The sequence below is a fragment of the Symphalangus syndactylus genome, chromosome 22, assembly GCF_028878055.3.
Source record: "Symphalangus syndactylus isolate Jambi chromosome 22, NHGRI_mSymSyn1-v2.1_pri, whole genome shotgun sequence".
NCBI lineage: Eukaryota > Metazoa > Chordata > Mammalia > Primates > Hylobatidae > Symphalangus > Symphalangus syndactylus.
Window position 1 is genome coordinate 47,009,289 of NC_072444.2, and position 14,507 is coordinate 47,023,795.

General features: G+C 39.6%; 1 protein-coding gene across 2 annotated transcripts in view; it reads right to left on the reverse strand.

Annotated features, from left to right (window-relative positions):
- The window catches only part of CNTNAP5 (contactin associated protein family member 5), an 884,209-nt gene extending 870,578 nt beyond the window's left edge, over positions 1-13,631 (reverse strand). For both annotated transcript variants that reach the window (XM_055262660.1, XM_055262659.1), the window contains exon 1: positions 13,177-13,631. In XM_055262660.1, the coding sequence (XP_055118635.1) occupies positions 13,177-13,258 (82 nt within the window). In that variant the 5' untranslated portion in view covers positions 13,259-13,631. The remainder of the gene's footprint in view (positions 1-13,176) is intronic.
- Positions 13,632-14,507: the final 876 nt, after the last annotated feature.

Below are 14,507 nucleotides of genomic sequence, written 5' to 3' on the forward strand. Positions count from 1 at the left end.
AGGTAGATAATGCAAGGGCTTTCACAAAACAGTTATTTAAAATACAAATAGCTATTAATCACAAACTAAGGATATCAAGATAAGGACACAAGTATTTGACAAGCTACCATCTTTTCAAATCAGTAAATTCCAATAAGACTGTCTTGCCCTGACACTCATATAAAATAGTAGCAAGATATACCAGATTTACAATGGTTTAGAATAAAGCATCTGCTTATTTAGTGTAACTTAGGGCAGAGATCATATCTGAAGTATTTACCAGCCTGGACATCAGCTCCTGGACCAATACAAGCAGAGGCAAGTGGCGCACACCCAGTGTGGCTCTGCTGCTGTACACCAGCCAGGCATGGACCATGACTGAGGAGGAATTCCATCCCCACTCTTCCTCAAAATGTTCTTGTGCCTAGTCACTTTTGCGTGAAATTGTAGGCTTAGAGATTCCTGCAGTTAAGAATAAGGCAGAAGTCTTCACATGGTACCTACATGAAGAATCAGAAGAAGGGCAGGCTGAGTGGTAGCGTTCTAGGCCCTTCATTCTATTTTCTTCAAAGCTGCTCTTGTAATTTATTTTACATATTAAAATCATATGTAAGATTTCATTTAGTTAACCAAAATGTTCTGCTTTTAAAACAAAATTTAAATATTTAAGGCTTTATTCTATGAAAGGCTAATTCTTTCGGAGAGCTAGAACACTACATTGATTGATTGCCTCAGTGTGAACAACCTCAGAATACTCTGTGTCCTTTTTCGATAGCTCCCATTGTTGATGCAGAAGAGAGGCAAGACTGTAAGGCACTGGACATTGAGAAAATTATTTTGCCTCTCTAAACCCAAGCAAGCAGGTCCACTGAGTCAAGACAATAGCTGAAATAGAAGATACAGGAGACCCAAAGACAGGCCTCACAACCAAGCCAAGCAGCAGGCCTAAGGGACAAACTCATGAGAACTTGAGAATAAAACAAAGCATTTACTACTGTGGTTTTCCATACAGCTGACAATGAAAGCAGGTATGTACAAGCACTGGTCCTTGCCTACCAACAGGATGCTCCAAAGCCAGTCGGACAGGGACCCATCATTGAGCGCTAGTCAGTGATAGTCAGTGGTGAAAAATAATGGAATTGGGTATACACTTGTCAAACCTAACCTTCTGTCTATCCCTAATGGGTAAAAAGAGCTTACAGTCTGGATTTGGGGATGAATCTTGCAGTGTGAAGACAAAGAACAGATCTGAATGCATCCAATACTTACCTTGTTTGAAACTATTATCTAAGTGTCAGGAATAAGATTTTTCTAATTAGTACAAAATTTTATTGTTTATTTAATTGGTCTATAGAAATTGTATGTATTTGTGGAGTACAACATAATGTTTTGATATATGTATACAATGTGAAATTGTAAAAATATTTAAATCTTACTCTCAGCAATTCTCAAGTATATAATACATTACTGTTAAGTATAGTCACCTTCCTGTACAAAAGATCTCTAGAACTTATTCCACCTTTCTAAGTGAAACTTTGTACCCTTTGACCAACATCTCCCATCCCTCTGTACACCTACAGCCCCTGGCAACAACCATCCTACCTCCTGCTTCTAGGAATTTGAGTTTTTTAGATTCCACATATAAGTGAGTTTGTGTAGTATTTGTCTTTCTGTGACTGGCTTGTTTCACTTGACATAATGTCCTCCAGGTTAATCTATGTTGTCACAAATGACAGAATTTCCTTCTTTTTCAAGGTGTTTTTATACCATGCATTTTTATCCATTAATCTGCTAATGAACACTTAGGTTAGTTTCATGACTTGACTACTGTAGATAATGCTACAATGAACATGGGAGAGCAGAATTTAAAGATAAAATCCATGTAACAAATTCTAGGGCTGCAGTGTTCTTTAGGGGTGAAATATTATGCAGTGATAAAAAATACTGCACTTAGTGACAGGGGGAGTCTCAGGAACAGACATTAACAGTGGGCACTGATCATAGAATCCACAAGGCCATCAGTGAAAGCATGAAGCCCGGCCATAAAATGTTGGTGAAAAGCTTTATTGAGCAATACAAGCAACTTTTATAAACAGCTAACCTACAGGAACTGGTTGCCGTAGTGACTTCTAGATATGGTGAAGGAGCCTTCTGCAAGACTGGCCTGAAGATTGGGGCACAATCTGTGGGTCTAGACACATGAGGCTTTTCTCACCCTGGATTATAGGGAAAGACTGTCTCTGCTAGGAGGAATTATCTGCTGGAGTTTAACAATAGCTAAGTCTTTGTGTTGAGTTCAATGACACAGCAGATAAAATTTTTCAAAGTATGAGTTTTGGAGCCAAGGGAAAGTGGGTTAAAATCCCAGTGTGACCACCTATAGCTATTTAATCTTGGGTAAATTACCACACCATCCAAGCCAGTAGATCCTCACCCTAGAATGGGGAAATGAACAACTGTCTCATAGGACTGTTGGTAACAAATAGAGTAAAATCTTACCAAGTACCAACCTTGGCACAGAGTGTATGTTTGAAACCCTGCCGAGAAGGAAGCACATTACTTAACTTTATCTCCAATCTCCAGTGTTCCAGAATTCCAATCTGCTTGGTTTCATTTCTTTGGATTGTGTCAAAGGGTCCCTGATTGTTGTAGAATCAGAGGCATTAATCTTTTAATATCCTGGTGGTTTCGGCCTATCTCCAATCAGAAAGCATCTGCCTTGGTTGACCCCATTACTGTAAACTGACAGAGCTCATTCACTCAAAGGTACAACTCATGGATGTGGCAGCATAGTCCCAGGTGACCATAACAGGGGCGAGCAGTATCTGAAGACTTGGGGTGGGACTGGGGTTTCTTTTTACCCACAGCTCATCCAAAACTTAGTGAACAGATCACTAAGCCAGTCTGTGAGTTTCCTTTTCTCTTGTGAATTAATAAGTCCTTCTTACTCCCCATTATTGATTAATCATAATAGGCAGTTCACAGATTGACAGTTCATCATGGGAAATGCAGCAACCTGTTGTTCTGAGATGAGGAGAGAGACCACAAAGTAGGACTCTGTGATACAGGAACACTGGAAAACATAAATAGGGAGAAAGAGCCAAAAAACTGAAGCCTTTGCCCCTGGGATTATGCAGCCCTCTGCCATGGGTTAATCAATTTTAATTGGGTATTTGGGGAAAATATTTTATTATAGTATAAACATGGATATAATATGGAGCTGAATGCAAATTTGCCTGAGTGTTGAAGATAAAATTCAAGAAATTACATGCTTCAGTGGCCATTTGAAGCTGAGCTCTTAGAATCCCCTGGGTTCCTGTGCACTCTATTTTCCAGTGAGCAGCACTTCAGTGGAAAAGTTTGAAAAGCATTAACTTATGGCATAAAACATAAAACAAGTCATTTAGTAAAAGTTAATTGCAACAGGAAGAGTGAGGGAAGGGAGGTAGAAGGAAGAGATGGAGAGGAAGAAGATAGAAAGACAGGAAAGGAGTAGAAGAACATGGGGAAGACAGGAGAGGAAAGAGAAGGAAGAAAAGAGGATTAGAAAGAAGGCAGATCAGAATGTTGGGGAAAATATCAAAGAAAAAGGAACAGGGGGAAAAGACTTAAAAAATAAGAGATACTTCATACATGGAGCAAGAGTAAAGGAATGATGAAAGGGTGAGTCACAGTGCTATGACCTTGCTTTGAGATGATACGGTTACCTTTGTTGTGGTTTTCTCTGGAGCTATGTGGATGGCAATTCTAATCTTTCTTCTTATCAACTGTTTTGTCATGAACAAAAATATTTCAGAAGTGTACAGATAAATGGATGGGCACTAGGCATTTCATAAATATCTGAAGAAGGAAGGAAGGAAGGAAGGAAGGAAGGAAGGAAGGAAGGAAGGGAGGGAGGGAGGGAGGGAGGGAGGGAGGGAGGGAGGGAGGGAGGGAGGGAGGGGAGGGAGGACTTGTGGATAACATGTCTTAATAACTCATCAATTATAACGCAGCACCTGATTTTTAACCCAAAATCAACAGGAAAATAGGAATACTTATGCCATTTATTCACCAGAAACAGACTTCAGTAGTACACAGGAGGGCAACATGGCTATCTCAACTTTCCAATTCTAGGTCCATCTGCCTGAATCTCCTGCAAATGGTGGTCTTAGGGAGCTGAGAACATTGTCACACACACTCCTTCCCAGGATCATGGGTTTACTTAAGATCTGTTTAAGGATCTTTCTGCCATAATGCTGACATCTTCTCCATTGCCCTGTTCAGTTTTTTGGAGGGGCTGTGCTCCTTACTTCTCTAGATGAAGCTTGTTTCCCCCACTCTTATGGGGCTCCTTTTGTAAGTTTCTTAGCAAGCAGGTTCACTGACCAAGGCCTAGAAGCAGTGATTATGCTATGACCCAACCCAGGAACTAAGTGAGGGATCCAGAATGGTGATGTTTTTCTGTCAGGTGGAGGTAGACTCTACTCATAGTCTGTTTACATGGGAGATAAAATGGGAACAAATTTCTATTTGTCTTAGCAGTGACTCACCCATCCGATTACCCAGATGAAGGGGAAGTGGGCCAGACTTTGTTTGAAAATGGAAATGTAGCTGTCCTTGCCCTACATTGTATTATAAGTTATTATGAGAAAAACCATGTTGAGTTTCATTAATAATTATAGCAGGTATAATGATTGGATGTCCACATTATATGTATTTTATGCCGAGTCACTCATACTTACAGACTTTGCAAGGTGCATGTTAGTATCCACAGAACATATTCACAGAACGAGAATTAACTCAATCCCAAACTGTGTGACATATGCCCTTCTCACTGTCCTTTTTCATTTCCCCATTGGCCATCTACTGCACTTTTGGCCATGTAATACGAGGGAAGGGTTTAGCCTGGGCAAAAATAGGAAAGTGGCAACACTTGTTTTGCATACCTAGAACATCCCTGTTCCTTCTCCTTCCAGATTCAAAACATTATTCTCCCTTTTCCAGATACCCAGTACTATCTCTTCCACACACTTTTTTTTTTCTGGAAAAGATCTGTTTCTCTGTCAAGTACAGTATAGATTTGCTTTCCTATACTCAGTATAGGATAAAATACATATAATGTGGACATCCAATCATTATACCTGTCTTAAAGCTTATCTATATCAATTGGAAAGCTCCCTTCCCCACACAACTCCACCCATATTTACAGATTCAGGAGATTAATGGAGTTAGCAGAAGGGTTGTTTGGGGACAGAGTTGGATGGAGCACTGCAATCAAGGGGCCTTCTCAGGTTCCCTGTGGGTACCAGGCCCATGTCTGGCCTGCATCAGTAACAAGTCTTGCCTGGAAGTTTCACTTTTGGTGACTATGCCCATGTTGTTTAGCAAGGCAGCACTGGAATCTCAAAGACTTCTTACCCTTTTATCTTACATTTGGAAGAGAATCATCTCCTCAGGGAAAAGTCAATGGTAATATACAAACCACATGGTCACAAGACAGAAGAAAAGGAATGGGAAAGAGAAGAAGAAAGTGTGAGAAGAAGGGAGGGAGGGGAAAAAAGAGATACAACTGAACCCACCTAATCAGTAAATAGTGACCTAGACTAATACCTACATAACATCTGTCTGTTTGGCACATTTCTTTAGACTGCTATTTGCTTTGGATTGCCTTTAGAAGGATATTTCTGCTTCCAAAGGTGGATAGTTAAAAATAATATACATCACAAGCAGTGTTTTGGCATTTCCCTTCACTTTCTTTCTATCTTCAACATTACTGTTGTCATCCTTTAAAACTCTATCAATTCAGCTGATCCTGTGAACAGATGGCATTAATCAACCCCCAAGAATATGCACAAAAGCAATTAGAAATGTAGAGACATGGAATTTACGCCAGCAAATCAATTACCAATGATAGCACATCAGCATAGCACACCCAACTTCCCCCTGTTTCTCTTTCCACTGAGCAGCCCCTGATAGCAGTAATGATCCCTGGTTTACCCCCGTCAGAGAGGGAATGAGAACTGGGATGTCGAGGTTTAATTACACGTTCCTTAATGACTAGTTCTCACTCTGCTGACAAAAACCAGCATAATTTACAGACTAGAAGATGCATCAGGATGATGGATAGAGACAGCATGTGCTATACAATGTCATGCAAATATGAAATATACTGCATTGAGAATATGGTCGTTTGGTATTCCCAGGGAAAAACTTCATTTCAGAGAACTGAGTACCTTTTCTAGCATCTATCCCTCTCATTTGTCAAAAACAATGGAAACAGCTATAGAATACATTTTAACCAAATATCTGTACCTTCTGTGAGTTTACTAGCTCATATATGCCTAGGTCTTAAATTTACTTGGCCATTATTTTTTTTCTAATGCTGTGTAACTTTTGTAGATTCTGATGTATCTATCCTTCTTTATTTAAGGTCTTACTAGTTGTCACTTGAGTTATTGTAATCATCTCTTAACTGGTTTTCTTACCACCAGTCTTGGTCTATTCTAGTCTATCCTTCACAGAGTAATTTTTTTAAAGCAAAAAATCTGACTATAATCATTACATGTGTACAAACGTTCAATGAATCTCCATAGCTTTTAAAATAAAAGACTCTCATGCTTACCTACAACTCTAATTTTTTCTTCTATCCCTATACCAAGTAATAACTGCCCCCCTCCCATTTCTCCAGCTAGCAAAGTCTGACTGTTGAAATCTTAGATGAACTTGTTTTTCCTCAAAGAGTATGCCTTGATGTCCCAGCCAGTATGAGATGCTCATTCTGTGCCTTAAAGCGCATGCCGTGTTTACCTTTATCAAAGCATTTATCACTCTGACATGACTAAATTTACTTTTCTAACTACCAAGTGTTCAAAGTTTCTTGAGGTTATGGACTATATTTTCTTTTTCATTATTATTTCTCCAGATTCATAGACAAACTTGAGTTTATGAAAGAGAAACTGTAGTTCTAAAGTAATGTTTTCTAATGCATAACACACAAAAAAAGTATTAACATTTAAATCTGCTCTTGACCACAGCTTAAAAAGATGACATGGGATTCATGGAATCATGTTATCAGGGTAATGGTGTAGGTTTGCAATAAAAAAAGAGAGATCTTTTCAATAATTTATTAATAAAGCCCCATTGAGTATAATCCAAACTTCTCCTTTTTATACTGATCCTTGGGCTATAAAATAGTTTTTATAGCAATGTGATTATGTATTTTTTTTAGATTCTATAAGCAATACTCATTAAAATTCCATAAAGCAAGTTAATAAAATTGGCTCCAACTTGATACTGAAGTCAGTGGATGGAGAGGCTTCCTCTGTTAGGAACAAATGGCCATGCGATACATAAATAAGACCATCATGGCAATGAAGTTATGGAAATATGAAAGCTTCTATAACTGCAGGGGCTCATTTTTCAGCTCCCGCATCCAATCAGGTGATCTGAACTTCCATTCTTTCATTTAACAGCTAACCACTTCTTGGCATTTCCAAAACAGTAATGAGTTGTACTTGTTTCAAAAATAAACATAAAACAAATTTTAAAAGTAGTACTCTAGCAATAGAGCCAAGAGAGAATTTTAGTTTAGAAATAAGCATTCTTAGCAGGAAACCAATCACTTATTCTCTCATCCTTTCACTTGCCCAATGTTTTACACATGGAATATAGACTTTCAAATAAAATATGACCATCAGAGAACTTTGCATCCTAGTTGAGGAGACAAGGATTGTTAGTGCTATGGAAATGTAATATATAGGCGCACTCGATATGCCTGAGAAAAATATTTCTGGGCGTGTGTGTGTGTGTGTGTGTATAGCAGGGAGAGAGTGAGAGAAGATAACAAACGAAAAAGTGTATTCTAGACCAAGCAGGCAGTCTATGAAAATAAATGCAAGATTTGAAACAACATAGCTTGTTTGTGGAATGTGAAGGAGTTTCATAAATTTGTGTTGGAGGAGTGGTGAAGATGAGGTTTAGTCAGAGCCAGATCAGTGCCAGTCCTGTGCTAGGACAAGGAATTCATAACTACTAGTTAATTAATACTTGTTGGTCTGACATCTTTAGACTTGCAAGCCGCAATGTCAACATGTGCCTTTCACGGTACTGTTTGTGTATGTGTAGGAAAGGGATTCACAAGTCCTCATCAAGGCTGTGTCCTTTCCCTATCAACTTTTTAAATCAAACCTCATAAAAAATAAAGCATCAAGTGCTCATCCAGATGAGGCTTTTATCTTTGGTCATTGTGATGTTTAGCATTTTGCATCAAATCTAGATCTCCATTTTTTTTTTTCTTTTAGATGTGACTCAGGAGTTGGCTGTGGTGCGAACTGCTACTCTCATGCCCTTTGCCATAGGTAGAGCTACAGAAATTAACCATAAAGAACCCATGTCAAGTTTCCACAGATATGTATGTACACAGTGTCAAAGTGAATATTTTGGAGTAAGTTTCATATCTTGCGAAGAGTTTGGTGTTTGAAAATAGATAAATATAGGTCCAGATGTTGTTTTTTTATTGTTTAGATCTGTGATCTTGAGGAAATCATTAACTTCTACTAACCTTGAATATACTCATCTGTAAACTGGATCTGTAAGTATACCTAGCTGTATTGCCTTGGTAATTTATGTGGACACAATATGAGGTGAGAGATAAGTGTATAGAAGTTGGTAGGAATTAAAACCCTACTGTATTGTTATTCTAATTATAATTGATTTACAATGTTAGAATATAATCATCCCAGAAATAGCCAAATAAAATGACCAGTAGGCAACATCAGCATTTAAAGACAAATTACATTAAAAATAAATAGGATGTTAATAATAATGATCTAATCCATTTTCTTCGTTTCATACAGAAAGATCATTGGGGTAACTAAGTAACCTCTACAAGGTCACCAACCAGAAAGTGGAAGAGTTTTGATGAATGAAGAAATCTTCCCTTATGAATTAAAAATGTCATTATTGGCTCCAAATGTGTACACTGCAACCTTTCAATAAAGTCCTGTGGAGTGAATTGCAATTGTCCTCTGGGATTTTAGGTAACTAGATCTTTTCTCCACCTTCTCATCTAAGGGGGATAATTATCATTGTATACACAGGAAATATTTGAGTGAAGTTCTGGCTTATCAACTCGAAGACTCTGAATCACCAACTGAAGGTTTTAGGGGCATTTCAAATGACATCACATTACTTTGTTTTTTTAACAAATGAGCATTAAGAAATAAAGTGATTCAGTAAAGGGAAACCGAGATCTAGTAAAGAAAGCAATGAAATTGGGCAGAGGAACAAAGGAAAAAGAAAGAAAACTGCAATTTAGAGGATAGTCATTGATCAGAACAAAAATAAAGCAAGGAGAGAGTAAGGTTTTCATAATAAAACTAATTTTCTCATAATTTTGAACTTGTGTGGAAATTGCTAGTCTAGGGTTTGGTATACATTTCCCAATTGCAGAAATATCAATTTAGTTTTGAAATGGGGGACTATGTGAAGAGAAATGAAAAAGAACTCATATGTACTGTCAAAGATAAGCCAATTCAACAAAAGGAAAATCTTTAGGACTCTTCCAAATGAGCATCGGAGTGCTTCCTTTACTTGTGCCGACTGTAATTGCCACAAAAAGTTGCTGCTGAAAAAACCAGAGTGATTGTTTATTTTTAATATTATCTATTGATTGAATTTGTGCATAAGCTTCAGATAACTCAAAGTATAGTTCATCTCCTTATTTGAAGAGCCTTATGAATCTGATTGAAGTCCTCATATATCTTAGATGAAATTCTGCATGTGATGAATGAGCTAGAATGAAGAGTTTTTGATCCCTCTCTCAAGGCTGTATTTGTGTGACCCTAATATGCAGCAACAATCTTAGATACTGCGCTTGGAAATCATTCAAAGTGATGTATCGCTCAAAATTAAAGCTTTTTATAATCGCACAACCTATACTTATTGTTAAAAATAGTAAATAGTGACCCCATATGTGCTCCATGCATTCCTGCTATCTTCTGAATGCACATTTTATCACTGTAATCGTCTCTTAACATACTTAATATTTAAAGAATTTTCTCAGTAACATATTTACCTGCTGTTCTGTTTTGGAGTAGACGCATACCTCAATTGCTGTTTTATACTCAAGCCTGTGAGCACTATAAGGTTGAATAACATAACAGGTATTTGAACCCTTAGCTGTGGCATAACTAGGGCTAGAACTCCTCAGCTCTTCTAACTCCCAGTTTCACTTTAACCAACTATCAAGTCATATCACTTCTTCTTGTGTCAAAAGATTTAATATTATATGTAAAATGATTTTTCATTAAACATTGGCCTACTATATCTACATTTGAAGTTAACTAATTCCCTCAGGTTAAACCCAAAGGAAGAATTGTAGCTATTTAATTTCCTGAAAATCTGAAATGAGGGAATTTTTGCAGTTTTTATTACTGGTAAGTAATTATGTTCTCTGCACAGATTCATAATATCTGTATTGAAGCTGGCCCTTCTAATCTGACTTTATTTTAATTTTGTTTAATTAGAAACTTATAAAATCTATAATTGGGCAAACATTCATCTTTCCTTTGAAGTTAAAAGCCCAGGTTTTGGTCAGATTATGAGAAATGTAAACGCATGTGCACACACACAAAACACACACATACACACCACACCACAGTAACAATCACCAACAACATATTATTATAAGAATAATAAAAACAATTAGAAGTTATGTATACCTGAACAAAGTCCACAAGTGTAACTATATTCTATGGAAAATATTGGGTTAATAAATCCATTTTCAAGGCTACTGTCACAAATGTCATGACATATTACTTCAAAATATAGGAAGAATGATCTTGTAAAAAAAATTTCCAAATAAACTTTTATAAAGTGACTATTTGAAAATAAATTGCTAATGTTCAGTATATGTAAACAAATATTAATTGATTATAGATAAAAATAAACCCAAGTCCTATATTTAATGAATAAAGAGTGTAGTCAGTAGAAATCTAAAGGAATTGTGGAATTTTAATGCATATTTCTTAGAGCTTCTGCATCATAAGTTATGAAGACACCAAATTATACCAAGTTCAGAGCTAATTTTTTCTGCTGTTCTATTATTCACTCAATTAATAGATTTTGTACAGCATAATGATCATTAATGATTATTCCTTAAGAACATTGACCTCAAAATATTTAGCAAGCAGTGAGCATTCAATTGAAATGTTGATTGGAAATAGGGAAATTAAACTGTCACTGATAAAATACTAAAGCTCATAATCACAAAGTTTCGTTTTAAATGTTCAGAATTAGCTTTATTACTGCATCGGTAATGATAAGCGTGAGTCTTAAATCCATGTCATTTAGGTTTTATGAGCATTATTAAAACACATTAACCGTAATTCAATTAATTTACAAAAAAATTCTATTCTACAATATTTGTTTTACTGGCTCTTAAGAAAAGGTGTTGCATTAGGAAGTCTGCAGCCATATGCCTATGGAGTATGTTCTGTCTATTTTACCCTTATCTCTCACCCCCACCTTTGTGGCTTTTCAAAGTATTCACTCTTCTCAGATAGGTAACTGTGCTGAAGGGAAAACACAGCTAGCTTCCTGCCACGCCTTTGTATCATTAGGACAATACTGACCTCTAGTGTTCCAGAAGGTGGAGAAAAACAGCCCAGCACTGTGCCTTACCTCCTCTAACCAACCACTTAGATCTTTTTCTAAAGCACCACGGGAACAATTTCACAGACGAAGAAAAAGAAGGAGGTGGAAGAGAATGAGATGAAGAAGTAAAAGAAAAACTAAGACTCCAACGGCTCCTACATATTCTCTGAAACAATTTCTAAACCAGGGCCCTTTGGATCCTCCCTTAGAGAGGATGATCCCTTTAGCCTTCCTGTAGAATACAAACTTTAATACAATCGGTATAAGGCATTACGACTAACTATAGATGCTGGCCCTCCAAAACTTCCAACCACAGATAGAAACACTGGCTTAGTTTTGAACATTTTTCTATACACTACATTTGTCCAATTGTCTTCCCTTGAGACATAACTCTGGGGATAAATGCACAGGGTCCTCTAGGACCTAAGTGGATGGAGAGTGAGGGAGAAAGGTTCCTATGTGGTAAGTAATCTTCCTACTGTTCTCTAACTATGATAGTTCAAATTACAAAAACTAAAAAATAAAACTGTTCCAATATGGGTAATATTTTTAAGCTTCATGACAGGGATAGGGGATATGGGAGGAAGCCCAGAAACTTGAGGGACCTTGATAAACCATCTTTGGAAACAACACAGATGGCTTAATTGCATTCTTTCTCATTTAGGAAGTCCCAGAGCTGGAAAAACTTCCCCTCTTCTGCCTAGAGAGGCAGCTGAGAAATTGAGCCTGAACCTCTCATAGCTCCAGAGATTTATTCAAGTTTGAAGGACTGGATTCTTTAAATATATAATGCAGTTGGTGGATCCCCGGGAGTCCAGCCTTCCTGCCTATTAAATTAAATGTCCTGCACTTGCCGAGGTTAGAGCTTGGACGACAGAGTGTACACTTAGTGCATACTCATTAGTGTTCACAGGCACAAAGATTTTTGGGGTGGGGTGTGCATCAAAGCTCTTCCTCCTGTAATAGGGGCAGCCATTGATCTTTTGGTTAACAACATTGGTCCACGACTCTTAGGCCAAAACTCTCAATCCTGTTAAACCGGTGCCCATTGGTTGTAAGATACCCCAACTGGAGCCTTCTGCCTAGGGCAGAACGCAGAGCCACGTATCGTGGGGCGCTTGGTATACTGCAAATCCGAGGCACTGCATTCAGAAATGAGCCACTATCACCGAGCACGGTGGCTGGGAGCATCTCCATCCCAAGAAGCTCAGCTCCCAGTGCATTCTCTCTGAACCGGGGGCCCTTCTCCGGAAAAAGCACTGACTGAGATCAGGCAGGCATGGAACGCGGAGCTAGCAGGAGGTTAAGGGAAGAGAAACCTTTCCTTATCCCTTGAACTTTGCAATAACGGAAGAAGGGAGGAAATCCAGCAGGGTTGGCTCATTTGAGCTCTACTAACTTTTGGGATGGTTGGAGTGATGGAACCACACTGATCAGCATTTTTTTTTCCGTTTCCTTTGCCCAAAGCAGACACAAACGAGTACGCTTAGACAGTTGATTGTCTTTCTGAATGCGATCGTTTTCCACCTCGCCTACCCGCCCCCAGCTCCTTGTACTCACAATTTGTCGCTGTTAATCCTAAATGCCACAAGCCGGAGAACAGCAAAGTCAAAACGCTGGTCAGCCGTGGTACAGAATCCATTTCCCCCGAGTGAGCGGTCCCTCCCAATCGAATACCAAATTCGCAGTCGCCAGCCGCGGCTTCTTCTCTACCCGCTAGCTCTCTCTCTCCTCTGCACCGCCTGACCCCCTCCCACCCCCCCTTGGAGAGGCACTCGCTCTTTCACTCCATCCCGTGCCCAGACGCTCCACCGAAACCGTGGCGGGGGATTCTTCGGAGCTGCAGCTGGGGCTACGGTCCCTGCAACAGCCGCTAGCTGGACTCGCCTTCCTCGCTCGTCTCTTCCTTCTCTTCCCCCCTCTTTAACGGTGCAAATCCAAACCCAATTAGAACGACAGGCGCCGGAGCTCGGTGGACAGCCAAATCCACCTCGTCGGGCGCGAGAGCTGGAATCAGCACCCGGGTGGCGGACAGCTCCTTATAGGCGAGCGGGGCCGCGCGGCACCGCCCCCAGCCAGGCCCGCCCCGCGCTCGCCTATAAGAGCAGCCTGGGAGGGTCTTTGCCCCGCTCGGGAGCTTTTCCTCCAGGCAGCCAAGCCGCTGCGGTGCGCTTTGGCTACCTGGGAGGGAAAGGGAAAGGAAATTCTCTCTACCCCCCGGCTTTCTCTTCCCTTCCCCCTATTTGGGAAACGAGTAGAGGTATTGAAATTTAAAGGAGATTTTCAAAGGCCGCTGCCGAAGGATGCTAATAGGAGTTGGAAGACAGACATTAGGAAGAGGGAATTTCCCACGGAAAGCTTTGTAATGAGCTAACGAGATGCGTTCCCCCACCTCACCTTTGGAGGGGAGGGGAAAACAGAGCTTGAATTACGCATTTAATTTCCCCTGCGTTCGTTCCCTAATGGGAAAAGCTGATGGGTCTCGACAGGATCGGGGTTTCTGGTTTCGCGGTTTACCGTTGTGCGCGCTCCCCTGCTTGCAGACCCCGCAGCTACTCCCACCGCACATCCTCTCGCCGGTCTTCGCGTCTGCGTCTCCCTCCCGCTGTTGGCGCGTTGCTTCGGGCAGGTACTACAAGGTGTTCCGGGGCTCTGGATTCCAAGCCCAGGTGGAGACGGAGAGAGGAGAGACACATGGATGTGGTAGTGATGAGAGTCAGGGTGGAAGCCCGGGTTGGCTCATAAGAATTCAAAATATGAGGGCTCTGCTGGAGGGATTTGAATTTTGAAAAAGGGAAAGAGTGATTTTGGTTTCTTTGTAGACACCCCCGCTTACAAATTTTGGTTCTGTTTTTGGCTTCTAGTATATATCTGGAAACTCTCCTGCTTTA